This window comes from Myodes glareolus, chromosome 2 (assembly GCF_982192425.1).
Source record: "Myodes glareolus chromosome 2, mMyoGla1.1, whole genome shotgun sequence".
Taxonomy (NCBI): Eukaryota; Metazoa; Chordata; class Mammalia; order Rodentia; family Cricetidae; genus Myodes; species Myodes glareolus.
Window position 1 is genome coordinate 52,216,769 of NC_142027.1, and position 26,350 is coordinate 52,243,118.

Genomic DNA, 26,350 nt, shown 5'->3' on the forward strand with positions numbered 1-26,350 from the left:
GCGGAGCCGCTGTCGGGAGAGAGTGAAAAGAGGAAGGGGAAGTCGGAAGGGGTGGAAGTGGAGCCGGGAGGCAAAAGGCGGCTTCAGGGGGGAAAAAAGGCCAGGGGGCTGCGCGCGCACCCGCCTCTCGCTCGGCCGGCTGGGCCTCTGCCTCCGCCGCCAGGTGACAGCCGGGCCCGGCCTCCGCGTGCCGCCGCCCCTCCCCCCCGGCCCTGCGGGTGCCGCCTGCGGGGCTCGATGCCAGTCGGCCACGTCCGGGGCAGTTTTTGAGTCCGCGGCCCGGATCGCCCTCCCTGCCTCATCGCTGCTCCAGCCCCAGGATGCAGAATGTGATCAACACGGTGAAGGGAAAGGCTCTGGAAGTGGCCGAGTACCTGACGCCGGTCCTCAAGGTAAGCCGGGCGGCTCTGGCTTGCTCTGCACCATCCGCCTAAGTCCCGGTCCCCAGTATGGGGCTGGTGTAGAAGGTTGGATGGGGCGGAACGCGCCGCCGTGTGCCGCCCCTCGCCCTGGGCTTCTGGGCCGGTCCCAAGGCTTGTTGGCTCCCAGGCTTGAACTTGAGCGACGGGGTACCTGCTGTCTCCACCGGTCATTCCTCTGTGCGTTGGACTACTATGGGAGGTGGTGTGGAGCAGAGATAGAACCCTGAATCCTGACCTCCACAGTCTTTTAAACAGGTATCTGGGTTAACCTTTGAAAAGATGACAGCTCGGTGGCCAGCGGCATGCCTCCTTTTCTTCCAAGTTTCACAGGGAATTTTGATTATCCGGTGATATAGATTTCCAACTTCTTTTGGTTTCAGAGGAACATAGTGAATTGTAACATGTTAGTAACTCTGAGCGGAACTAGGCGAAACTTCTGGTTTCCCAAGCTTTTAAAGTAGCCGCAACTGATTATTAGCCCTGAATTTGTGTGATCCTGTGACAGCAGCTCCGCAGGAAAGTCTGTGTATAGATTGGACACAGTAGAACCTTTTCAGGGGAGAGTTGTGACACGTTGTACTTCTAAAGTAAATTTCCAGCACTGCCTTCAAAGTTTCCTTACAACTTCTGGGATCCATCTTTTTGTTGTAACTTGGTTTTGCCTTGTGAAAAACGAGCAGTAATAATAGTTAATGAGTGGCAGGTAATTGCTTAGTTTTTGCTTTCGTTCAGTATTTAGCTTTCTGTAAGAATTTTACTAATCTTACTGCAGGCAAGAAATACACAGACAGGTTGAGCAGACTCTTTGATCTCTTTCTTTGACAAAGGAAAAGTCTTGATCTTACTGTTTCAATATTATTTCTAAGACATCTTTGAAAATGATAGCCCTTTGGATCAAGCGAGAAAAGTCTGCAACACTTGTAAATGTTTTACAAGTGTAAATAAAAAGCTTTATTCTTGCTTTGTTTTGTGAAAGTCGTTTTAGTTAAGATTACTCATCTATTTAGAAATTGAGAACAATTTCGACATTGAAATCAAATGCTTCTATTGTATGTTATGTTTCCAGAATATTGTATTACCTGGTAAACAGTATTTTAATTGTGTGCCATTAATTCAGCTTTTAGTCTAAGGGAGAAACATGGGCAAAACACTTCTCAATTAAATATAAAATGACTGTTTTGTAGACCACTTGGATTTTATTGAATTTGTGATTTAGGACTGTTTTGAGGAATCATTTCTTCTCTTCACCAATCTGAAAGGAATGTTAAAAAATCAGTATGTATAATATATATTTTTATGTTTATTTTTTGAGACAGGGTCTCATTGTGTAGACTTACCTGGTCTGGAAGTCACTATGTAGCCTAGGCTAACCTTGAATTCTTATAGATCCACCTGCCTCTGCCTCCCAAGTGCTGAGATAAAAGGCATTTGCCACCATGCTCAAAGGCAATGTGTGGCATATGTTTTTAACATAAACGAAAGCAGAATTAATGGTTGACTTCTTGTCACTCCTGATTTGCAGAGACAGTCCTTCTAGATTCCTTCTAGATGAGGGAACATAAAGGGGTGGGGAGGAAATATCTGGAAAGAAGTGATGGCCCTTTCTTAGGAAGTAGAAGTTTGAGAAGGCATGCTGCTGCCTCTACAGTTGGAGCATGGACAGCCTTCCAGGGGCCACACCTTGCACAGGACTTATCTTCGACTGTCAGAGGCTGGGAGGACTGCTTCGAGAGAATCTTTTGGAGTTACAAGGCGGCTGCACTCAGAGTGGCTGTGATTACTTGTCATGATCAAGCCAATCAAGATTCCAGTGGGTTCTGGAGGTGTTCACTAAGTTGAGCCCCTAACTGAGGAGTTATTTTAATACCACCTTTCCTCTACATAACTTATTTTTTTCTTTATAGTGTGAAGATGAAATTTATCTGGTTTTCAGGCATGCAGCCCATTGTTTCCAGTAGTACTGTCATATAGTGATAATTTGTTGAATAAATAATATTCACAAATGGATCTTTTTATTTTTGTAGACTACCACAAAATCTTATAAGTAAAAATGTAGGATAAAAATTAGTCAATAGCTTCTTGCTATTGGAGAAAAGACTTTTTTAAAATTTTAGTGAAGCTGGACATGGTGGTAGTGATGCATTGGCTAGAAGTCTAGTGAGGCAGGAGGATTGAGTTACACACCAGCCTGGCCTGCATAATAAAACTTAATCCAGAAGAAAAAAAATTAAAGAAAAAGAGAGAAAAAACTTACGGTAGAGATGAGAATAATGGAAAATATTAAATATTAAGTGATTACTACTGTAGATTTCTAATATTACTCAGTTTAAATAAAACATGGCTGTTAATGTGCTGCAGAATGACTTGTTCACTGTGCAGGGTCGCTGTAATCTAAATATTTATATGCTTTTTAACCCTCATGTTTTATTGTAGTACTGATCAATTATACGTCAAGTAATTTCATGTAACTTATCTACATTATACCTATATATCTTTGTAATCGAGGATCAGTGCTATTTTACATAGCACATTTAGATTTTAGTGTTTTGTTTGTTTCGTAGCATACTCTCCATTGTCTAAGAGGGGCAGCATTTTGCCCTCATGACATTTTTTTTAAATGAATGAAGATGGTCTAATATTTTTATTCTTTTTGTTCTCTTTAGGAATCAAAATTTAAGGAGACAGGTGTACTCACCCCAGAAGAGGTGAGCGTTGAAGACACCCTGAAGCCTTTGCCTTTACAATTCTATTATACTAGTGCCTTTTCCTCGTTGTTAGAAAACATCCTAAAGTTTTTGAGGAAAATTATGTTTAGGTAACTATAGTAATTAGGTTGAGAGAATTTCTACTTTCCTGAGCAGATAAGGTATAATATCTTTTCATTTTTCTGCTTCTCATAGTTCTGTGTAGTTGAATTCTGGAAATGTAGGTTGTGAAAGGGAATGGAAATTACTGTTGTATTCGCTTATTTGTACTGCTGTGTGAGATTGTGCCCTGGAATTGGCTGCCCTGACTCTGTTAAACCAAATGTATATTTTATGACATTGTATTGGAAGCCTTGATGGTGCTTTTTCTCCTGACATTCAGCTCAACTCTTGCATAGTAGACACTTATCTTATTTTACCATGGTTTCCAGATTATGTTGAAAGCTAAGTAATGGTGAAACTATGGGGATTTTACCTGCTCGCTATACTTTTTAAACTTTTTTGCATAGAATAATGTTTTGAGGAATTATTTTACTTGTTCACCAGATCTGTATTATGATTTGTCATTCGCTTAGGAGGTTTATCCCTAGAGAAACCTATTCCAGAGAGTTCAGCTTTATGAATAGTTGCAGTTTCACTGCCCTTGCTTCTTAATAAAAGGCAGCATATTTGTTTATACTTGGTCTTCAACATTTACTAAAACACTATTCATTAACAACAGAATCATATTCTTTGTTTTGATAAAACCATAATAAAATAAGTTGTGTTGTGTGATGAGGCTCTGGTTGTGGCTATAAATTAAAAGGCTTCAAATGAGAGAATTAATTGATCTTTCAGTTTTCAGTTATGATGACACCCTCTTTAGTCCAGTTCATTCTGAGTCCTAAGAATGGCTTGATGCACTGATTTTGATTTGTTTGTTTGTTTGTTTGTGAAACTGCCTTTATTCTTAATAAAGACATGTGATGGTATTGAAAAAGCGTAGGGAACCCTCTTTCTAGAACCATTTGTCTAATTTCTCTTAATTTAGACAAATCAGTTAGCTGTTTACATCTAGGCCTCATACTTACCCATCTGTCAAATGAGGGGTTTGAGTTGTTAGACATTCTTGAAAGAACTTATTTGCCTTAGATGTCTTCAGTGTAATATGTTGAATGCTAATTCAGAGTCCATTTTGTTCTTATGGCTCTTATTAATTTCCTCCCCAAACAGGCATTTTCTAGCCAGGGCGTTTGAATTATCTGAAGTCAAGAGCAGAGATAAGCATATGCTGTGTTTGCACACTTTGACTTTATCTCCGCTATGTGAAAATAACTCATTGTTGGATGCATTTCTATAGAATTAAGCTACTTTCAAACAAAAATTCATCCTAAATAACCTCATGAAGTATGAGTTTCCCTTAAAAGAATCTAAGGCAAAACTAGCTTAATTTGATACAAAGCATGTAATTTTAGGCTCAGATAGAACATAATTAGAGGATTGAGTTAAATGAGACCAAGGGAGACAATAGGAAGGTATGATTTGCCCAGGATAAATACTACATACTGAATTGAGTTGTTGTTTCTTCTAATTTATGGGCTCTTATTCATCAGTTTCTAGCTGTCTTTTTGTTTTCATTGAGAAATGTGGAAGTATTTATGTTTCAAAAGAGGGCAGCCCATATCTATTGCTGTATCCTTTGGGGAAAAACAAATGCTAGTGTAACTAACTTAAATAGTGTTACAGTTTAGGAATAATACTGTTTGCTAAAATGCAAATATTGATTACATCTTGTTGGACACAGTATTAATCTGTATTATATATTGAAAAATATGGCAAGAGAATATTTATTATAAGAAAGATGTAAGCAATTGGTAATTTGAAATTTAACTCTAACATGTTATTTATTTTGCTTGAGTCTTTGAAACAAGTAATGATGGCTATTGCTAATTAGGACAGACATTCACATGTGCTAATTATTGGTGCAATTCTGTGAGTTTCTTTTTTCAGTTTTATTTCGTAATGTTTGGTTATTTTTAAATAATTAATACCATGAGACCACTAAATAAAATTAATGTCTTATGACTTGAAGGGCAATATAATTAAAGAATCTCCATTTTAAATAATTTCTTTGGCTTGCATTTTCTTAACTTGTTACTTTGGTGACGATAAATTAATTCCTGGCGACCACAAAATTAAAAGTAATACTTGGCAGTGTTCAAATGCCCAGATGCTCAAAACTGAAGGCAGAAAGAAGCTATTGTTTTTGTTTTGGCTTCTATTATTAATTAACCAGTTTAAGTAATTAAAAAAGTATTAAATGAAAGAAGAAAAAAGTTTGTGTTGGGAGTAAAGTTGCCATATCTTAACGCTGGTGATATATCATCTTAGAGTAGACTAGTTTCAGAATGCTTATTGTGTTGAATTTTACTCTCAAATGAAAGTAGACTTTTGGATATATATACTTCTTCAAAAGATATTGAGAAGATGAACTATATCCTTATTTTTTACTGTGTAATAAATCCATAAATGATTCAAAGTTATCAATTAGAGCTGTTGTGACATAGCAAAGGGAAAGATGTACACAGCTTTGCAGTTGTTACACTGTAGTTCTGCTGAGCAGACTCTTGTTTTCTGTTTTTAAAAGGAAGATTTGTGCCCTACAGTAAGGTTTCTTTATTTTTACGAGAACTGAACATTCTTCACATATTAAATTCCTTTTCCCTGGATGTGATTTTTATTTGTGAAGAAAAGTGAAAGCTTATAATAACGTTCAGCCTGCTCAGAAAGCTCAAGGAATCCATTAGCTATTTTCCGTTTTTCTCCTTATCTCCTTCTATACCTCTCTCTCGGGACTTTTTGGACAGGACTTAAGTAGTCCAGGCTAATCTGGAATTCACCAGGTAGCTGGAAAAGGCCCTGAACACTTTTCTCCTCCTTCCACTTCAGAAGTGCTGGGATTACAGGCATGTGCCACCACACTTGGTGGGCCAGGTGCTGGGGACCAGCCAGAACCCAAGCCTGATTTTGTAGATGTATCATAGTTAGTTCATAACTCAAACTTCCCCCCACTGTTTGTTACTATAATTGTTTTTTTTTCCCCTTAATTCTTTTAAGACTGTAATAAAACTTTCAGTATTGGCCTAGTGCTGGGGCATATACCTCAGCCACAAAGTGCTTGTTTAGTTTGCATGCCCAGGTTTGATCCCCCAGAACCACAAAAACTAAAAGTTTCTTAAAAAATAATAGAGGACTGAAGAGACACCTTACTTATTAAGTTGACTTGTAATGCAGAAAACCCAAGTTCCATTTCCAGCAACCACATAGGACTTATAAATATCAGGGACTCTCATGCCTTTTTCTCAGCTTTGTGGACACCAGGAGTGCATGTAGTACAAAGACTTACATCCAGGTGAAATACTTGTAAAATTTAAGTAATTATATGAGGAAGCAGAAACTTCCACTGTGATTTAATGAAATGGATTGACATTATAGACCTATATCTATTTGCTTATTTAAACATTTTCTTTGTGTTTTCAGTCTTTAGTAAGACTACTTATTGAACTGCAAGATGGATTTTGAACTTTATTGCCTTCCCTGTAGTGATTTCGTATCATCTTTGAAATATGATTTGATGATGAAAATTGAATTAAAGATAACAGTGTTTGCTGAATGTCGTGGCACAACACTGGGGGCAGAGGTAGATGACAGGCCAGCCTGGTCTACAGAGTGAGTTCCAGAATAGCCAGGGCTATACAGAGAACCGTGTCTTGAGAAACAAAACAAAAAGATAACAATGTTCTTCTTTCTTCCAAAATTAACTTGAGTTTTTATAGACCCTAAAACTTTAAGTTTTCTAATTGAAAATAAATTTTCAGGTTGATAAAACAGGTTTTGTTCTATTTGTGTTTTAATTGATTATCAAGTATCTGAGTTACCCAGGGTGATCAGTTTGACATTTTGCCACCCTGTACTCAGTGATGTTCATGTTTCTTTTTTTTTTTCCATATTCCTTGCAAACCCTGAATAGTTTGTGGCAGCTGGAGATCACTTAGTCCACCACTGTCCGACGTGGCAATGGTACGTAATGTTGTGTAAAGATTGGTTATCTGTTTTACTTTGCCCTGTTAGCACAAAGCATGGGCATGCTCAAATCCACTTACTCTCTGCTCGTGTTCCCTTTGTTCTCTCTGCGTCTGATCTTGTGGGTGCTTGAAAAAATATGTTTAGGAGTTTAATCCTATAAACAGCTTTTGAACATTTTAATGACTTATGGAGATACCTTTTGGAGTTTATGTTCTTTAAGCTATAATACCTAAACTTTATTATCACAGGTGAATGTTATTTGCCCTCTTTAGAAGTCAGCTAATACCAAAGGCTTTTATTGCCACTCAATAGGCCCATAGTGAATTATATATAGTTAAATTTTTTCATTAACATTACTTTGAAATATTAAAGTAATTTAATACAAATATGCTTTAGAATAAATGCAGTTTTGTTACTTTTAATTACTAATGAATGGAGAGAGGGTTCTAAAATGTTATCTCAGTACTGGCAGAACTGTTTTGTCTAAGCACGGTTATCTGTAACTAATCAACTATCTTCTTGCATATGCTTTAATATGTTATATCTTTTTGTTAAAGATGTTTTTCAATTATAGTTCTAATTATTGGGTTCTAGAATGGCAATGTTGTAGTTTCTACCAGTTTCCTTTTTGGCTACAGAATTTAATTACCTAAAATATTTTTTATTTTATTTTTTTTAAAGATTTGTTTATTTATTATAATACAGTATTCAGCCTCCATGCCTGCAGGCCAGATGGTTGTGAGCCACCATGTGGTTGCTGGGAATTGAACTCAGGACCTCTGGAAGAGCAGTCAGTGCTCTTAACCTCAGAGCCACCTCTCCAGCCCCCTAAAATATTTTTTAAACTAAAAGTAGAAAATTATTTGTGACCTGTTTTAGTTCCTTTCATCATTGGCTTTTATCAATTTCTGTGCGTCTTTCAGGGCATTAATTCTTATGTTCCAAGAAATGCCAGATTATCAGCTTCATTTAATTATGTGTGCATGTGTGTGTATTTCTGCTCTAAATTTTAAAAGTCAAGTTCTTGTCATAGATGCTTTCTGATTCAACATGTCCATGTGTGTGTTCTAAATTTTTTTGCTACAATTAGTTTCTGGTGTATATTTATACACATATACATATCCCCATATTTTTCAAGTCAAATAATTGTAGAAACAAGCTAACACTTATTTGATTAGAGAAATTTTCTTAGACTTTACTATGATAGACCCACATTTCCTTATTGAGAGTTTTTCATGATGGCTTAAGTTATCCACATAGTTTAGATGTTGTACAGTGCAGAGCAGTATATAGAGAAAATACTTTTTAACAGGTATTAGTAGTTAAGATTGCTGTGTTTATAGATTTAAAAAGTGACTGTACACGTGACTGTGTGTTTGAGCATAGCATGCCAGAGCAAGCATGTGAAGGTCAGGAACAGTGTACAAGAGTCAGTTCTCTCCTTCCACTCCCTGGGTGCTAGAGATTGAACTCAGATGCTCAGCCTTAGTGGCAAGTGCCTGTAGCTGCTAAACTATCAAGCCAGCTTTATTTTTATGGATTATGATTGTTAAAATAACTATACTCTAACTGAGAACTCAATCACACCTCATGCTAGTGTCCACACTTTTGTTTGAATTGCTAGGACCAAGGAATAATGACTTAATGCTAGAAGCAAATATTGCCATGCTAATATATTTGTACACAAGTGCCGTCATGATCTTATTTTAACTTCTTCCCTCAGATCTTCAGGCATTGATGTTGAGTCTGATAATTGAGCTTATTGGAAGAAGAATATAAGGCTGTCAAATGATATTCCTTGCTTTATCTCATTCTCAAATTTGTAGAGTTTAAGTTTAAAAAGATTGAAAAGGCAGCAGAACTTAAAAGTTTATGTATTGATACTTGTTAAGGCACCATATGCCTGCTCTGTCCTGGTCGGGTCTAGTAGATGGTGCACAGAAGTCTGAGTAAATTGTTAGGGAGAGATGTCACAGTAGCTCAGAATTGCAATCAATTGGTCCCTAGTCAAAGAAGGAGGCGATGAAGAAGGGTCCTGGAGTCAGTTGACTTGATTTTAGCTCCTCCAGCCTGTATTCCTGACTGTGAGCACTCTGATCCCCTTTAAACTTTACTTTCTTACCTATAAAGTGGGAATAGTATTCCCTGCCTTTTAGTGTTAGAAGAATTTACTGATCATTAATAGCTCATATTAGAGCTGAAAGTCCTATAATTATATGCTGCAACTGGATTTTTTGTTGTTTGCTTTTAAATATTAGTATTTTCAGTATTACCATCTTTGGTTCAAGCATCTTTTATCTTTTAGTCCCATCTTTAAATACTGGTAGGAGGAGGCTTTAAATTTTTAGAGTATAATCATTGTACAGAGCGATAGGCTTCATGTAGAAGTTTCCTTCATATACCACCTTACCCTCTTCAACCGCTCCCTGCTTCTAGGGGACAAGCGATCTTGCTAATTGTCTGCTTTGTATATAGTATCTTTCAGTCTTTTCCATTCCTAACCCTAATATCAAAATGAGCAGTATTAACAGTCTGAGAGGTTATATAATGGACTAGATTATGGAAGAGCTGCATTTTCTTTTTGTTTAGAGGCAAGTGCAATAGTTTCCTAGTTCTATTATTCTACCATTTTCCCTAATATTAAATACAAACCCCCTCTGTCTGCATCTCCTAATGTATTTCACTCTTGCTAGCATGTTTTCTATACCCTTACTTAATGGCAGACTTCCTTAACAAGTCCTAAAACAATTTCCACAGAAATGCAGATTTTGTAGTCTTGAGATTTACATGTGATAGCTTGTTACATATTTGACTTTAAAATATTTTGTCTTTTGGTGCTTTTCACTGTTTTTAAAGGGCTACAGGGGAAGAATTGAAAGTGAAGGCATATCTACCAACAGGGAAACAATTTTTGGTAACCAAAAATGGTAAGAATTATATCATTGTATACATTAGTAAAGTTTGCACAGTATATTGAAGCAACAAAATCCCACTCACAGTTACTGATCCTAATTTATGGTTGAAGTTACACTTGAAGCTTCTCAAAACGGAAACATGAAAATGTCATGGAGCTTTGGTTTCTACCCCAGGATACTTTGCAGTTGATTTTTATCCTCTTTTCTTTAGTTCTTTTTACAGAAAAGTTCTAATTGTCAAAATATGGAGAAGAGGTCCCTGGAAAACACTTAGATTCCTCTTAGGGTTTTGTTTTTGTTGTTGTCTTTTGAGACAGGGTTTCTCCATATAACACCTCTGGATGTCCCGGAGCTTTCTCTGCAGACCAGGCTGATCTCAAACTCACAGAGATCCACCTGCCTCTGTCTTCTTAGTGCTGGGATTAAAGACATGCACCACCATCGCCCAACACCCCTTAGTTTTTTTAAGTTGGTTTCATAAAATATATTTAGCTGTTTGATTTTAATCTTTGTGTATTTTTATGGAAAAGAAATTGATCCCACCTTTGACATAGAAAAGTTTAAAATTAAAGATTTTTATTATTCATTGTGCCACCAAAAGTACCCACAGGCATAAAAAAACTCCTAAGATAGATGTCATCTTATTTATGAAGTTAATTTTTAAAACATCAGAAGATCGTGATAGTCTTAAAATAATCATGTAACAATGCATTGGCTTCTGTTCTCATTTATCCCACGCTGGGAAGGGAGATGGTATGTAATAAGTAGCAGTTTTTACAGGCATTGTGCCTATGAGCATTGTCTTGCACATAGGGTGCACATATGGGTGGAAGAAAGCTAGCTAGCTGGGCTGCATAGTAAGTACAAGTTGATCCTGAGCTATATAAGGAGACCATGTTTTCAGTTGTTTCAAAACAAAAACGCCAAGTGTTTGGCATACAGCTCTCTGGTAGAGGGCTTGCTCAGCTCAAAGCCCTGGGTTTGATAAGACAGTATGACAAAGCAAATGAACAAAAAAATCCCAGCAGTTATTTCTTTTTATGCTTATTTTTAAGATTGATAATTCATATCCTGATTGTTTAATCAGGAAATTAATAGCAGTGTCTTGAGCATTATGAAATAAACCTATTAAACTTGTTAATTGATACCCCTCTATGAAAATTTTGGCACCTGTGCTATATTAGGGAATAAAAATTTACAGTTCGTTGAATTTTAACCTATTTATAGCTTAAACTTAAATATGAATTTTGAAATTCATATTGATATTTACTTTAACTTTTGTATTTCAAGGTCACCTCTACCACTTCTCAGTATGACAGGTGGTGTTTGCATATTTTGAGATCAGAACTGTTAGTGTGAAATATTCAGTAGCTGGAATAGATGTCAATGTCATCTGGCTTCAGCCAGCTGTTCCCCACAAATGATCCTGGTAAAAGAAGACAGAGATGCTTAAACCAGAGAACCTTTTTACTTGACTTCTGATTATTGTATCTGTGGGCTGAGTGTAATCTTAAGGTATCAGTCTCATTGGAATGGGAAGGTTTACTTAATATTTTGTTAGTATTTTTTTTAATGACAGAAGCTATCTCTTTCTGACAGACTTATTATTAGTGGTTATATTCCTATTTGGCTTTTTTTTTAATAGTTCCATGCTACAAACGGTGTAAACAGATGGAATATTCAGATGAATTGGAGGCTATCATTGAAGAGGATGATGGCGATGGGGGATGGGTAGACACATATCACAACACAGGTGAGAGGTGTACAGAATGACATGTAGTTAATATAAATTATTTTAAAGTTTTTAAAATAATTTTTATAATATGTTTGATTGAAAAATTTTAAAAGTGTACATAAAGTACAGGTTTATCCCCAAAGACTTCACCCTGAAAAAGTAGTATCTACTACTTAATTGCAGTTTGAAATATTTATTTTTTCCATTATTGCTATGTAGAAGAAAAAAATATGTCCAATAAAAAGCACTGACTGTGCATACAAGTTTGCCCAGAATCTATTGTTTAAAGCCTAGAGGACGTGGTAGGTTCAGCATTATCTTAAACCAGTTAGTCCCTCCCCCTGCCTTCTGTCAAAGAGCTTTCAATACACTTCATTAATTTTCTCATGGCTGTAAGATATAAGTAGCACATTGGTAGTAACTTGACTGTTGACTGACTAGAATGATTACTTAGAGTTTGGTTTCCTCTGGAGAGGCACTTTGTTTTCTGGTTGTATTTTATTTCAGAAGCTGTATCCTAAACTTAAAGAATTTACTTATAGGATCATAATACACAAAGCTAAGTAGGTATTAGTACACTTGGTTTGGCAAAAATCTTCAAAAATTTGACAGCTAAAAGCGTTTACTTAAGGATACAGAACAAGTAGTAGCATCATCCCTATTTTCCTATATGGAAAATAATAAAGTAATGTTATTATAATATATTCTTTTAAACATTTATTTATTTATTATGTACACAGTGTTCAGCCTCCATGTATGCCTGCAGGCCAGAAGAGGGCACCAGATCTCATTACAGGTGGTTGTGAGCCACCATGTGGTTGCTGGGAATTGAACTCAGGACTTCTGGAAGATATAATATCTTTCAGTTCATTTAATGCATAAATTCTAATGTTCATTAGAGCTACTTGTAGAGTTAGAACTTTAAGCTGTATCTCAGGATAAGGCAGTGCTCCCAACTGAGGCCAGTTTCCCTTGCTTTGCCTCATTGAGGTTTCATTGTTGCTGTTTTCTATCATTGGCCCCTGTATTCATCAGTTGTTTAGAGGAACAGAAGCAATAGAGGGTGTATAATGACATTGCTTTAAGGATAAGTATGACAAGAGACAGTGGAGCTCCCTGGCATTTAGAAGAAAGCCACGGGATATAGGAATGGGTTTATTTACCGTTTTGGCTAGATTGGAGAGACTGTCTTCTTACTGTCTCTTTAGTGATGCTATAATTTTATAGAAAAGATAAAATTCAAGAAATATCAAGTAGATTTAGTTATGATATAAATTGTCAGGCCTGAGCTAACTCTTTCTCTATAGCCAGGTTCTTTCATAGGATAGAATTCCTTGGAGAAATTTTAATTCTCTAGTGTCTGTTCTTCCAGGATCACTGCTATACTATAAGTAGATTTATTTTAAGGAATTGGCTTATATGACAAAAGAATTTTGTAAGGTATGCTCCAGCAGCCTGGATAACCAAGGAAGGGTTGATGTTGCAGGCAGTCTGTAGGCCTTTATTTCCTCCTTTCTCTTTTAGTTGATTGGATACAGTCCACCTACGTTTTGAAGGATTATCTGCTTTATTTAAAACTGGTTTTAATATTTATTCATAGTCTCTTTTTAGAAAGTACCTCTACTACAGCCTCTGAACTAGTTTTTGACCAGACATCTGGCTATTACAATACTAAACACTGGACACCTGGCTGTTACAACAGGTTGACAGAATAAAACATCACAATGCTAGAATATAACCTTGTTTAGAATTACTTGAACCTTCTTTTTTTGTGTGCCATACTTTTAAAATTAAGAATATTTTTAAATGATCTTTATGACAACCCCATACTTATGTATAGCATATCTCGCTATATCCACTCCCCACCTCAACTCCCTCCAGACATGTTTCCTTCTCATCTTCATGTCATTTTTTAAAAGTCACATGTCCTTGTTATTTTTATTTTATGTGTATGTGTGTCTTATCTGCATGTATGTCTGTACCTTGTGCATGAAGTGGAGTGTGTGTGGGAGGCCAGAAAATAAGGTATTGGAATCCCTAGAACAAGAGTTTCAAACAGTTATTACCATGTGGTGCTGGGAACAGAACCAGGGTCCTCTGGAAGAACAACCAGTGCTCTTAACCTCTAAGCTACCTTTCCGCCCCGCCCCCCTCATTTTTTTCTGCATTTAATTAGTGTAGGTCACATATGCATGGATACAACCACTAGAGCTTGGGGAACCCACCAGTGGCACCTCCCTCCAAAACAAACAAAGAAATAAAGCCTGACCTTATTCTACTTCCCTAAGCAGTGTCAACTTCCAATAGTGTTCACCTGAGGTGGAACCTCATGAGCACCTCTCCCATCCATGCGTAAGATTAATTGGTATAATCTTATGTAGGTCTGGTATAGATAACTACAGACTCCGTGAGTTCATGAGTGCATTGTCCATATCCTGTCCAGAGTTCAGCATCTGTCAGCATTCCTTCCTGTCCACCAGATTTTCTTTTCTTTTTTCCACTTCCTTGATGTTCCCTGATCCCGGGGGGTGTTGATAAAGACATCCTGTTCAGGGCTGGGCACTTAACTAGTAACATAGTCTTAGCACTTTGACCATCATGAATCTCTGCATGATTGTTTCCTGTTGCAGAGAGAAGCTGGTGCCGTGGGGTTGGGTTTAATGTTATACTACTACATTATGGTATTTTGGCAGATAGATGAGGTTTGTTTTGATGTTCTGGGTTCAGTAAATACTCTTGTATTATTGGTTTGATTGACTGACGTTTGAGTTTTATTGTCTTGATAACCATATCTATTGTAGGATGATAGCCAAACTTTTATGAAATAAAAACTTGTAGTGCTGGTCTCTGGAGTGTGCCATCTTCTATTTTTGAAGGTGAACTTGTTATCCTTTAGTTTAGGAATGCTAAAGGCGGCATGTCAGGTTTAGATTAAGAAAACATGCTTCACTTATTAGGAGCCTCAGAAAATATGCTGTACTTACTAGGAGCTAAATGCATTTTGAATGTAGGATTGGTCTGTAGTAACTTTAGGTACTCTAATTTTACTGAACTTACCAAGTGGTTAAACTGTCCATTTGAGTACTCTGATAGGTGCTTGGGACTAGAATAGTATGCAGGGTGGTGGTGTGGAGTTGCTGCTTACCTACATTGTGTTCTCCTATGACAAGGGAGTTCTGAGGAGGTGCCCAGTGAATAGAGTGAGAATAAGTAACCAACGTCTCTTTGGATAGATTTTTATCCCAGCTTCCTCCTAGCTGCTATGAACCTTAAGCAGCTCATTTAACCTGTCTGTCAACTGCATTTCTTCATAGAGAGGAATATTTACTCTGTTTTATAGGTGGATTTTGTAAGGATTAATAAGATGTGGAAATAACTTAGTAAAGTAAAAAGATCCATGAGAGTGTGATGTGGTCTTATTACATTCAGATGTCCAAGATATTTGAAACAAATAGATAGTAACCAAATCCTAATTTTGGTGAAGGTCTAGTTAAAATGTAAATATAAGTCATATAATCTTTTGATCTTAGTGTGTGTTGTGATAAACTTTCAAATGAGTAACCATAAATCAGTTATTAAATAGGGCAAGTCATGGGAATATAAGTAAACTATCAATTCAGAATTCTTTTAGCTTTTTTTTTTTTTTAGGTGTTTTTGAGTTACCTTTGGGATTACTTATAAAAATTTATTTGTAAAGATTCTGTTAATATATGCCTACTTCAGAGTTGTGGGAATTTAAGAAAAATATTTTACATTGTTTTATTCAAGTAAAGGGGATGTTTGCAACTTTAATTTTAGTTATTTTGTTTCTGTTGAATTCTAAACAGGCATTACAGGAGTTAATGAAGCAGTTAAGGAGATTACCCTGGAAAGCAAGGTATTGCTTAACATTTCTAAAATCAGTGACCTAGTTTTTCCTATATGTACCTTTTAAATTATATTTACTTATTTTGAGTGTGTGTGTGTGTCTGTGTGAGTCACAGCAAGCATGTGGAAATATGTTGGATAACTTGAGGTGTTTGGTTCTCTCCTTCCATCATGTGAGCCCCAGGGATGGAATTCAGGTCATCAGGCTTATAACTATTACAAATTGCAGTAAACTACTTGTTTAAGTACACAGAATAGTGGCTGGTTAAGTGGAGCATTTGTGAGCGGTACCTTTGCTGATTTAACAGGTGTTAATTTTATATTAGTATTACATTTTGTTGTTTAAGCAATTTTATTCTGATTTTTAATTACTGGCAGTAACTTCTTAAATTCTGTTTTTAGGGGTTATATGTGTCCTTTACTATCAACCAAAATGGCCACATTTTGAATAATGCCATTTTATCATTTAAGTTTGGGCAAATAGATGTAAGTGTAGCGGGTGAAGCTTTTATGCTAGTCTGTTTTCATTCCCATTGGTGTATTAGCTCTTTTCTCGGGATGCCTGCATCTATCTTCATATTTTTATATAACAAATTGAAAAAATATGGAATACTTCATTAACTTCTGTTTTATCCTTACGTAGTGATTGTATAAATTTTCTTTGTGTTGTTATAGTTTTAATACATGTGTTACTGTGTTGAACATACCTTTTCCCAGTTTTTGAATAGTCAGATCTCTCAGAGGTAGAATATTTGGCTGGAACAACCATGTCCCAGTGTTTTTAGGAACCATTCTGTACAGAAGTAACTAAGGCATTTTTTATATATGTATTTTGGTCATTTTATCCTTTGGGAGTTGTTAACTGGACTTAAAGGATAGAAAGTAAATATGCTTTGTTATTTTCATTTATTTTGAAGTAATGGTTCATTGGCCTGGAAATTTATCCTTTTGAATTTCTAGTTTTTAGCAAGTCTGACTGAGAACAAATTTCAGAAGTGATTTTGTTGCTTCAGAACATCTTTATTTTTGCTATTACTGTGTCTACTTCAAATTTGTAATGGCAGATGGTGGTGTAATGTGGCTGGCATTTTTGTTTATTTTGTACTGGGAATTGAAGATGGAATCTTTGCCTTCCAAGTACCAGGCAATTGCTCTGCCACCGAGCGACCCCTCTCTTGACTCTCTGTGTTGACAGGGTTTCACTGTGTCACCCATGTTGGCCTACAGCTTTCTGTGTAGTCCAGAGAAACTTTGAACTTGAATTCTGCTTGCCGTAGCTTCCCAAGTAGCTACTTTAAGCCAGTAGACCTGCCTAAAGAATTTTTTTTATTAACAAGTACATTAATGGTTATTTTGGTGCTTAACTTTCTCGTTCTAAAGGACAAAGCAGTGTACTAAATTTTTTTTTTTACTAGGTGTATGCTTTCTGTAATTTATTACTATTTAGAACTTGCTCTTTCTTATTTTTGTAATGTAGTACTTAGAATATTCTTCATTTGAACCCAAGTGTTGATTGTTCAATCTATTCTGTTGTGTCAATGTCAGACACGTTGATTCACTAAATAATTACCTGAGTACGGACAGTCTTCTTTGGTTTACATTTTACATGTAATAGGGATATATTTGATTTTATTTATCTAGTGCTAATTAAGCCTAAGTAGCCTCTCATTAGCATTATTCTTTCTTAGACAATATTAATACATTGAATGAAAATAATGTTACATTGTGATAGCTGATAACTTTTGATTAACTCAGCTAAGATATTGTTAGTAAATTAGAATATAATAATGGTTTATACTTTATTTTAACTTTAAGTGTAGTTTTTCCTTAAATTGTAAACAGACAGGTTAATATAACGTAGAACTAGTTTTATAATGCTGATGAACTAGAAGATATCCATAGATGTACTATTTTGGGCCTGTGAGATGACTCAGTAGGTAAAGATGCTTACTGGGAGGTCTAATGACCTGAATTTAATCCTCAGAACTCATATGGTGGGAGGAGAGACCCGACTCTTAAAATTTGTCCTCTGCTTTCCATACCCATGTGCACACACAAATGTCTAAAAATGTATGTACTATTGTAGTGAGTTCAGTTGGCAATGACTTAAGTGGTTACCTAAGGTAACCTTACTGCTTATTATAATGGCTTCTGCTACTTCTCAATACCAGCACTTAGCATGTTACTTCCAGTGAATTATTTATGGGTTTGCCATTGTCACTGGTAAGTGAATTTCTTGGGGGTATAAACTACCTGATTAGATGATGCATAATTTTACATTGCTTACTTACTATTGTGCTCAGTGTTTGGTGTACATGTTTCTGAAGATGACCACAATTTCGCTGGGGGTCCTATACAATGTGGTATCTTCTAGTAATGTCATGGCTTAGTTACACTCTGATCCTATGTTGGTGAAGTCACCTAACAGTGCATTTCTTAGAATGTGTTCTTGTCACTAAGCGATCCATAGTTGTAAAACTATTCACAGAGAAGCATACATAGTCAGACAGAGGGAGGAGACAGTCTGTTTTCCTCATTTTTTATCTCCAGCGCCAAGACCAAGACTGTGTATGTGACATGCGTTCCATTAATGTTTGTGAAGGAAATAAATGAATATTGCTAATAACAATTTTATGTTATTAATGTATTTAATGTTTGAAGTAATGAGTACAAACTTGCATAACTTAAATATACTTTAAATTAAATATAATTTCAAAGGATAGTATAAAACTCCAAGACTGCTCAGCGCTATGTGATGAGGAAGAAGAGGAAGATGAAGGGGAAGCAGCAGACATGGAAGGTACCAATATTTTACAATTGCTTCAATTCCGTTAGATTTTTGATTCTGGAATAGTTATAATTCACGTGGATTAGGAATTCTCTTCTGTCCGCAAATTTCACGATGTCATTATTTTTCAAGATGTCATTGTATTTTTCTGCTGTGTAATACTCTATTGTGTAAATGTACCACATTTTCCTTATCCATTCTTCGGTCAAGGGACATTTGGGTTGTTTCCAGGCTCTGTCTATGACACACAAAGCTGCTATGAACATGGTTGAGCACATGTCCTTGTGGTACGAGTGAGCATCCTTTGGGTATATACCCAAAAGTGGTATTGCTGGGTCTTGAGGAAGATTGTTTGAAAACATCATATTGAGTAAGATAACCCAGATCCAGAAAGACAAATATCATATATACTCACTCATAAGTGGCTTTTAGACGTAAAGCAAAGAAAAACCAGCCTACAGTTCACAATCACAGAGAACCTCTACAATAATGAGGACCCTAAGAGAGACATACATGGATCTAATCTACATGGGAAGTAGAAAAAGACAAGATCTCCTGAGTAAATTGGGAGCATGTGGACCATGGGAGAGGGTAGAAGGGAAGGGGGAGAAGAAGAGAGGGGAGCGGAGAAAAATATGTAGCTCAATAAAAACAAAAAAGAATAAAAAAGGAAATGAATAATATGGTATCTAAAAGCCATTAAAATTATGTAATTTCAATAAAAATAGAATTTTATTCTGTTGGTTTATCATTTAAGAGCCTAGTGAATATTTTTCTTTATTTTAAATTTTATCAGATCAGGGTAAAACTTAAATCTTAGGTTCTTCTATTTTACTCAGAACATGATTTTGAGAACATTATTTCTACTGACTCTTAGTCATAAATCTAATTCTGGAGGGTGCAGTAGATAATTATCTTAGCACGGTTTAAAACACCTGGACTCAAGAAATTCTTCTGACCTTAGTCTTCTAAGAATTAGGACTGCAGTCCTGTGTTTTTAAGCTTGGAAAGATAGTGTTTTTGTTGTTTTTTAAGGCAGAATCTCCTTATGTAGTTCAGGCTGGCCTAAGATTCATAATTCTACAGCCTCAGCTTGTGAGTGCTGGGATTACAGGTGTGTATCATGCCTGAGTGAATCTTAATGGGGACTTTGAAGCAATGTAGAATCCCCTTGTGTTCTTTTGATTATGAAATAATTTCCAGGTTACCAGATAAGTATCATCATCTGCAAAACAACTCCCACATCTAATATTCAGGAAACACTACCAAAGAGAGTGGAAAGATTGTAAGAGCCAAAGGATTGTGGAGTTCGCTGTGAGATTGTGTCTTCTAGTAATGTCAGAAACTATATCCATTAAAGTCTCACTAACACAACTGCCCAATATGAGCTGAACAAGAACAACATTAGACATGCTAAAGTGGATGGGGAGAGATCATGAGCTGACGCCCCTTATACAAAGCTATAGAGACAACTAAGGAATGCTGATAATAGGAAAAATAGTCTTTTCCTGGGAAGAGCTTACCAATCAATTAGTTATCCAATACCAAATAGCCTTGAAGGCATACTTTATAAGTAACATTATACAGACTAAGGAGTGTGTGTGTGTGTGTGTGTGTGTGTGTGTGTGTGTGTGTGTGTGTAACAACATTTAATGAGAAAAGATACCATGAATTTAAAAGAGCAAGGAGGGGGTATTTTGGTTAATTGTTCTTACAAAGGATCAAACTGACCATTCTAACAGAACAGTGTATTAGTTCCTTTCCCATCACCTTGATGCTTGGCAGGAGCAAGGGAGGAAAGACCTGTTTGGGTTCAGTTTTAAGAGCTTTCAGTTCATCATTGCAGAAAGACAGTGAAGCTGACCCTGTTATTGATATGAGCAGATGCGATAAATAAATGTTCACACAGGAGCAGAGTGTCTATAAAGTACTTTAAGTGAGCCGGTGAAAATCCATGATTTGGTAAGAATAGAAAATCTTATCCAGCGCTTCTAAGTTCTTTAGTGAGACCAAATCAGTCTACTAAATTTCAAGGAGAAAAACAACTTATGCTGCTTTGCTAATAATATGTCAACCTGAAAAGATTAAGTCTTGAAACATTAAGTTTAACTCAGTTAACATTTTTCTTCCTTTTCCTTTTTCATATAAGAATATGAAGAGAGTGGATTGTTGGAAACAGATGAGGTTTGTAAATTTTAAGATGACTTTTATGAATGAACTTGGAGTTAGTGTTTTTAATATTGATAAGTCTTTCAAAATAATTTTAATAGCTTTAAATTTTTTTCCACGGTTGTGTAACAGGCTACTCTGGACACAAGGAAAATAGTGGAAGCTTGTAAAGCTAAAGCTGATGCTGGAGGGGAAGATGCTATTTTGCAAACGAGAACTTATGATCTGTACATCACTTATGACAAATATTACCAGACACCACGACTATGGTTGTTCGGCTATGATGAGGTAAAAATAGAAAGAAATTGAACGTAGATGTTTAAAATGGTGGATTTACTCCAATTTCCTTATTAGATCCAAACAAGTCATTTGTTTTACAGTGTTTTGACATAGAACTCGATTCACATTTAGAATAAATTATTCAGTGTGACAGTACTAAGTGTTGAATACAAATAATGTGTTGCGGACTGACTCCTGACCCTTGCTCTAAGCAAAGGGTGAGAAGTTGAACTCTGTAGAGTTCCTCATGTTTTGTCAGGATTTTACATCTGTGGAAAATGGAAACACTTAAAAAATTATTGTGTTATATAGTATTTCCTTTACACTTTTTATTTTACTAATAGTGAATTAAAGAATAATTGAAATAAGACCAATTCATTTGTCATTTTATGGCTGTCAAAAGGGGGAAAAAAGAAATGGACCTAAGGGACAAATTCATAAAATTTTAAAATGTTTTGACATCTGTAAACTTTCCTATTTGTGGCATCTTTGCAGCATTAAGTGATGGCTCCTATTACAGAACCTGAATGTTCAGAATCCTTTCTCCAAGGTTCTGTTCATTCTAACTCTGAAATTGTAAATTATAAGTGATATGAGATGATAAACAGGTGCAGACTAGAAGCTTAAGTAGTGGTTTCAGAGCATTTTTTATGCTTTCAGCAACGGCAGCCTTTAACAGTTGAGCACATGTATGAAGACATCAGTCAAGATCATGTGAAGAAAACAGTGACCATTGAAAACCATCCTCATCTTCCACCACCTCCTATGTGTTCAGTTCACCCATGCAGGTCTGGGTGTATATCTGTGTATGGGGAAAGAGAGAGATTGTGTGTCGTCTGCACGTGTAAACTTGACGAGTCTTTTATTTGGGGATCTGTAAACATCTGTAATAGAAAATTTTACTTTATAAGCAAAATCTCTTTTATATTTAGAAATGTTCTCCTTGTACTTAGTGTAGTATGCAAGAGGAAGGAAGACTTCCTCTTAAAAGACTTATTTTAAATGAAGTATTCAGAACTTAATTTTAGTTTTCTTTGTTTAGTTATATATGTTGATATGTCTCCTTTTAGTCAGTAGCTCGGGCAGTTGTGCTGTGGACTCAGCGCTCATCTTCCAGACATGGTGTACATGTTGTGAGTGCGTCTTTTCACCATGTGGCCTGTAAGGCTAACTTGGTCCTTCTCTGGGTGGCCTCATTATCTCCTCTTGTTGGTTAACAGGAGGAGATGACTCTCTACACGCCTTTATTCTTCACTTAGAAGGTCTTATCTTTAGCCTTCCCAAGTCAGGTGAACTTTGTACCTTAGCAATTTTTATCTGTCAGCATGTTTTCATAAGGCCAAGTAAAGTGAAACTGACCTAGATGAATGATTGGTTTTGAATTTCCCTTGCTAAAAAGCAAAATGCTTGTTTTTTTGGATTAATAATTTTTAACAAATAATAGTCATGATTCACTAAAAAATACCCATGAGAATGCTGATAATTCATTGAAAAATTAGATTATAACTTTTGAGAAAAAAATGTGTTTAGACAAGCGTAGTAGTCTATACTTGTAATTCCAGCACTCTCATTTGGGAGGCTGGGGCAGGAGGATTGCAAATTCTGGCCCAACACCAAAGCCAGAAACTGTTGATGGTGTCCACTTATTTTACACAAACTTTTTGTTGACCCTTTTACCTCATGGAAGGCCTGTTTTTCTTTTCCGCTTATTTATATGAAGAATTATAATATTTCTGTAAAAAAGCAATTTATTAGGATTCATTGATTGTGGAATTTCATTGTTGTTGTTCTGTGTTTGTTTTTCTTCTGTTTCTCCATTTATATCCCCATGCACAGGACTTGGGTTAATTGTATTAGGTAGATATACTCTGCTTTTCCTTCTATATAGTGAGAACACAGCCTATAATAAGCACCAGGTGGCCTACTTTTAACTTTAAATTATCTAAGAGTCAATCTGTTCTCACAGTTTGATGTTATAATAGGTACTAATTGAATGCCCATCTGTGACATAAGTTTTACTCTGTTGAGAAGAGATAAGTACTTGATAATTACATTAAACATTCTAATCAAACATAATTATGATAAAGGAGGATGAAATAAAATTTAAAAATGTGAGATCCTAACAAGAAATGGGGACATATTTTTAGGCTTTTCCAGGGGCTGCCTTGGACTGTGCTAGTCCATATATTGTTTTCTGAGAAACTTTTTCTGTGGGTGAAGGGTTGTTTGTAAGAGCTTAAATAGTATTGTATAAGCTAGGGAAGTTTGAAAAGCTGTTTGCTTTGTATATTGATTTTTTTAGCTTATATATCAAATTAACAGGACAAAATCTCCATGTAGATTCAAAATTTTCTCATTAAGTAGAATCAGATAATGCCCATTAATACAAAGGGAAGATATAAACTTGGCTCTGATTCTTAGCTTTTATTGAATCTTTCAGTTACAAATTTTTTTTTTTTTTGCCTAAGCTAAATAAATATTTAAACGTTTAAGAGGCTGGTGAGATTTAAGAGGCCTAGTGTGGGTAAAAGCTCTTGCTACACACGCCTGAATCTTGTTAGAGAAGGAGAATGGAGTCCTGGAAATCTTCCTATGACCTCTCATGCACACTGGCATGCACATACCCATATTCAACCTCACACAAGCTTACACATCAGTAATAACAAACATTTATGGTCACAAGACTCTCTTGGCTTTTTCTTTTGTTGATTTGCATACCCTGATATTTATGTTTCCAGAGCAAACAACTGTAGCTTCACATTTACCATTTGGCAGGGTTTGCCCTGTGGATTTTCTGCCTCTATTATCAGAAAGCTGACTGATGCTGTTGTGTTTATTGTGATTATAACTTTTAGAAATGGCTATCCACTCCAGTGAGAGAGTCTTTATGGCTCAGCAATGTAGAAAGAATATTTTATAGTATAATTATTTTATATTAAAAATTAAACCATGAACAATTACCATAGGATTTTTTGGGGTTTGTTTATAAATAAAATCTATTTTGATAGAGTTGACCCATGCTAATAAGATTTATTGTTTGATTTCAGGCATGCTGAAGTGATGAAGAAAATTATTGAGACAGTTGCAGAAGGTGGGGGAGAGCTTGGTGTCCATATGTATCCTTACCTGTATATGGGATTGGTGGCAAATGGCTTCTACAGATTTTTTTATTTTTTTAATTTTTTTTTAGATAGGGTATCTCTGTAGCTTTGGAGCTTGTCCTGGAACTTGCTCTGTAGATGAGCGTGGCCTCAAACTCAGATCCGCCTGCCTCTGCCTCCCGAGTGCTGGGATTAAAGGTGTGCACTACCACCATCCAGTGGCTCCTAAGGATTTTTGTTTGTTCATTTTGGAAATTTAGTGTAACTTTCATGAAAGAATCCATAATTTGTTTTAGCTTCTTGTGTATGGAAGTCCTAGCTAATTTATTTGGGTTATGTCATATTATGAAAAGTAGTTCACACTCAGTGACTTGATCCTACACTTGCAGGCCAGTTCAGTCTGCCTTGTTAAAGATGTAATGCTTAGCACAAATGTATGCTCCCATCAGGTGGTTAAGATTAACCACAAATGTGTGTTCCCATAGGTGGTTAAGGTTAATAAACGAATGTGTGTTCCCATCAAGTGACGGTAAGGGTAAGGTTATGTCAACCTGAGGCCTCCCTAAAGCAAAGAATTCAAGTTAGACAGGTTAATTAAAAGTACAACCTATAAAATTTTCTCTTGTGGAAAGCATATTATTCTGACTTTCCTACTCAGTTCTCCAGGGTAGGTAGGAGGAGTAAATTAGTATCAGTGTCTAAGCACCTTGTCATATCCTGAGATGTTTGTGTCCATATAAGACTCATCAGAGCACTCACAGTCAGTGATTGACATGCCAAATGGCCTGAATTGATTTGGACATAGGTGTGTATTGAATTGTATGATTTATACCATTCATTGAGAAACAGGGGTACGCATGTATTAAAGCTATGATGACCTCTGTATTATTAATGAAACATGTCCATAGAGGAACTTCGGGTTGATTTGATATTGCAAGAAACACCAGGAGCTTTTAGTCCAACAAGATTTATTTCTGGACTCTTGCTATACATTAACTTTCACATTCATCTCTATATGGAAGGCATGGTAGCAGCTTAGAATACTCTAGGTGATTCACAATAAAGTAATTTTGTTTCCTATTGAAAATTAAGTAAACTCAGTGTTTCTAGGTTCAATAGAAGAAAAATGTCAGCATTTTATGAAACGAAAATAGTACAATATCACTCATTATGTGGTTGTTAAATGTGTGACCTAGCTTCAGAGTCCCTTATGAAGGGTTTGCCTCTGCTTTATTTTTCATTTGCTACAGTGTTTGTAAACTTGTTTCATTTTAAGTTTACATAAATTCTAGAAAATTTACAAGCAATAAAAGTGCAAAGTAAGTGAATGAGTTTTATAAACATGAGTTTTAAACACAGACAACATTGTCCTTATAAATACTGAAGCAAGTTGACATGTGTGAACTTATTAAGAAATTTCAAATTCAGATGTAGGAGTAGATGCCTTAGCAGTCAGTTGTAGAACCCCTGTGTTAAGTAGATAGAAATTTTCATGACTAGGTATCCTTAATAGGTATAATAGAAGATTTTATCCTATTTTTCACATAAATTAATAAAATAATTACTATGGATTTAGAACAGCACTATTCACAAATTTTATTTTCCTTAGCTAAAGACCTTCAGGTATCTTCTAATTTTTTTGAAATTTGTACAAGCTGTCATTCCAACAATAGAATATGACTACACGAGACACTTCACGATGTAGTGAAGAGGACATAGGGTGTGTCCTAATTACTGCTTCTGATTTTTAAAGGATTAATACATAGATGTGACCATTGACCATATTTACCAATAGGTATAATTTCTCTAATAAAGGGACTTATATGTTTATGCATTAAATAAAAACTGTTCCACTACCAGCCTTATTTGTTTAATAAAAATGAGTGTGAAGAAGAATTGTTTTCATTTTCTATCAAAAGGTTATAGTAGGATTTCCCATCAGGATGATTGCAGAGTCAGAATGGTACTGAACATCTATCTAATGGTGTCAGAACTTGTTCTAGGAAGTACTCCATACCAGGCTGTGTGTTCTTCCCTTTCCATTCTTACTCCTCTCCCTGGCTTGCCATTTCCCCACGTCTGCTCTGTAGTTCATGTTTATGAAGTCTTAATTGTATGCCAAGAAACATGCTAAGAACTGTTACTTGTTTCCTTCCTGATTTATTGACTTCACCTGGATCCTTTTTTTTTTTTGGTTTTTCGACACGGGGTTTCTCTGACTTTTGGAGCTTGTCCTGGAACTAGCTCTTGTAGACCAGGCTGGCCTTGAACTCAAAGAGATCCCGCTGCTTCTGCTGGGATTAA

General features: G+C 36.0%; 1 protein-coding gene across 2 annotated transcripts; it reads left to right on the plus strand.

Annotated features, from left to right (window-relative positions):
- The first annotated feature begins 194 nt into the window (after nt 1–194).
- On the plus strand, nt 195–25,942 carry Atg3 (autophagy related 3). Of its 2 annotated transcripts, XM_048422345.3 has the most exons (12): nt 196–392; nt 3,086–3,127; nt 7,137–7,186; nt 10,049–10,119; nt 11,753–11,860; nt 15,670–15,719; nt 18,428–18,509; nt 20,647–20,681; nt 20,799–20,954; nt 21,606–21,733; nt 23,993–24,061; nt 25,670–25,942. In XM_048422345.3, the coding sequence occupies exons 1-12, from the start codon at nt 321–323 to the stop codon at nt 25,749–25,751; spliced, it is 945 nt and encodes a 314-aa protein (XP_048278302.1). In that variant the 5' UTR covers nt 196–320; the 3' UTR covers nt 25,752–25,942. The 2 variants fall into 2 exon arrangements, with proteins under 2 accessions (XP_048278303.1, XP_048278302.1); XM_048422346.3 differs by lacking the exon at nt 3,086–3,127 and having other exon boundaries at nt 195–392.
- Nucleotides 25,943–26,350: the final 408 nt, after the last annotated feature.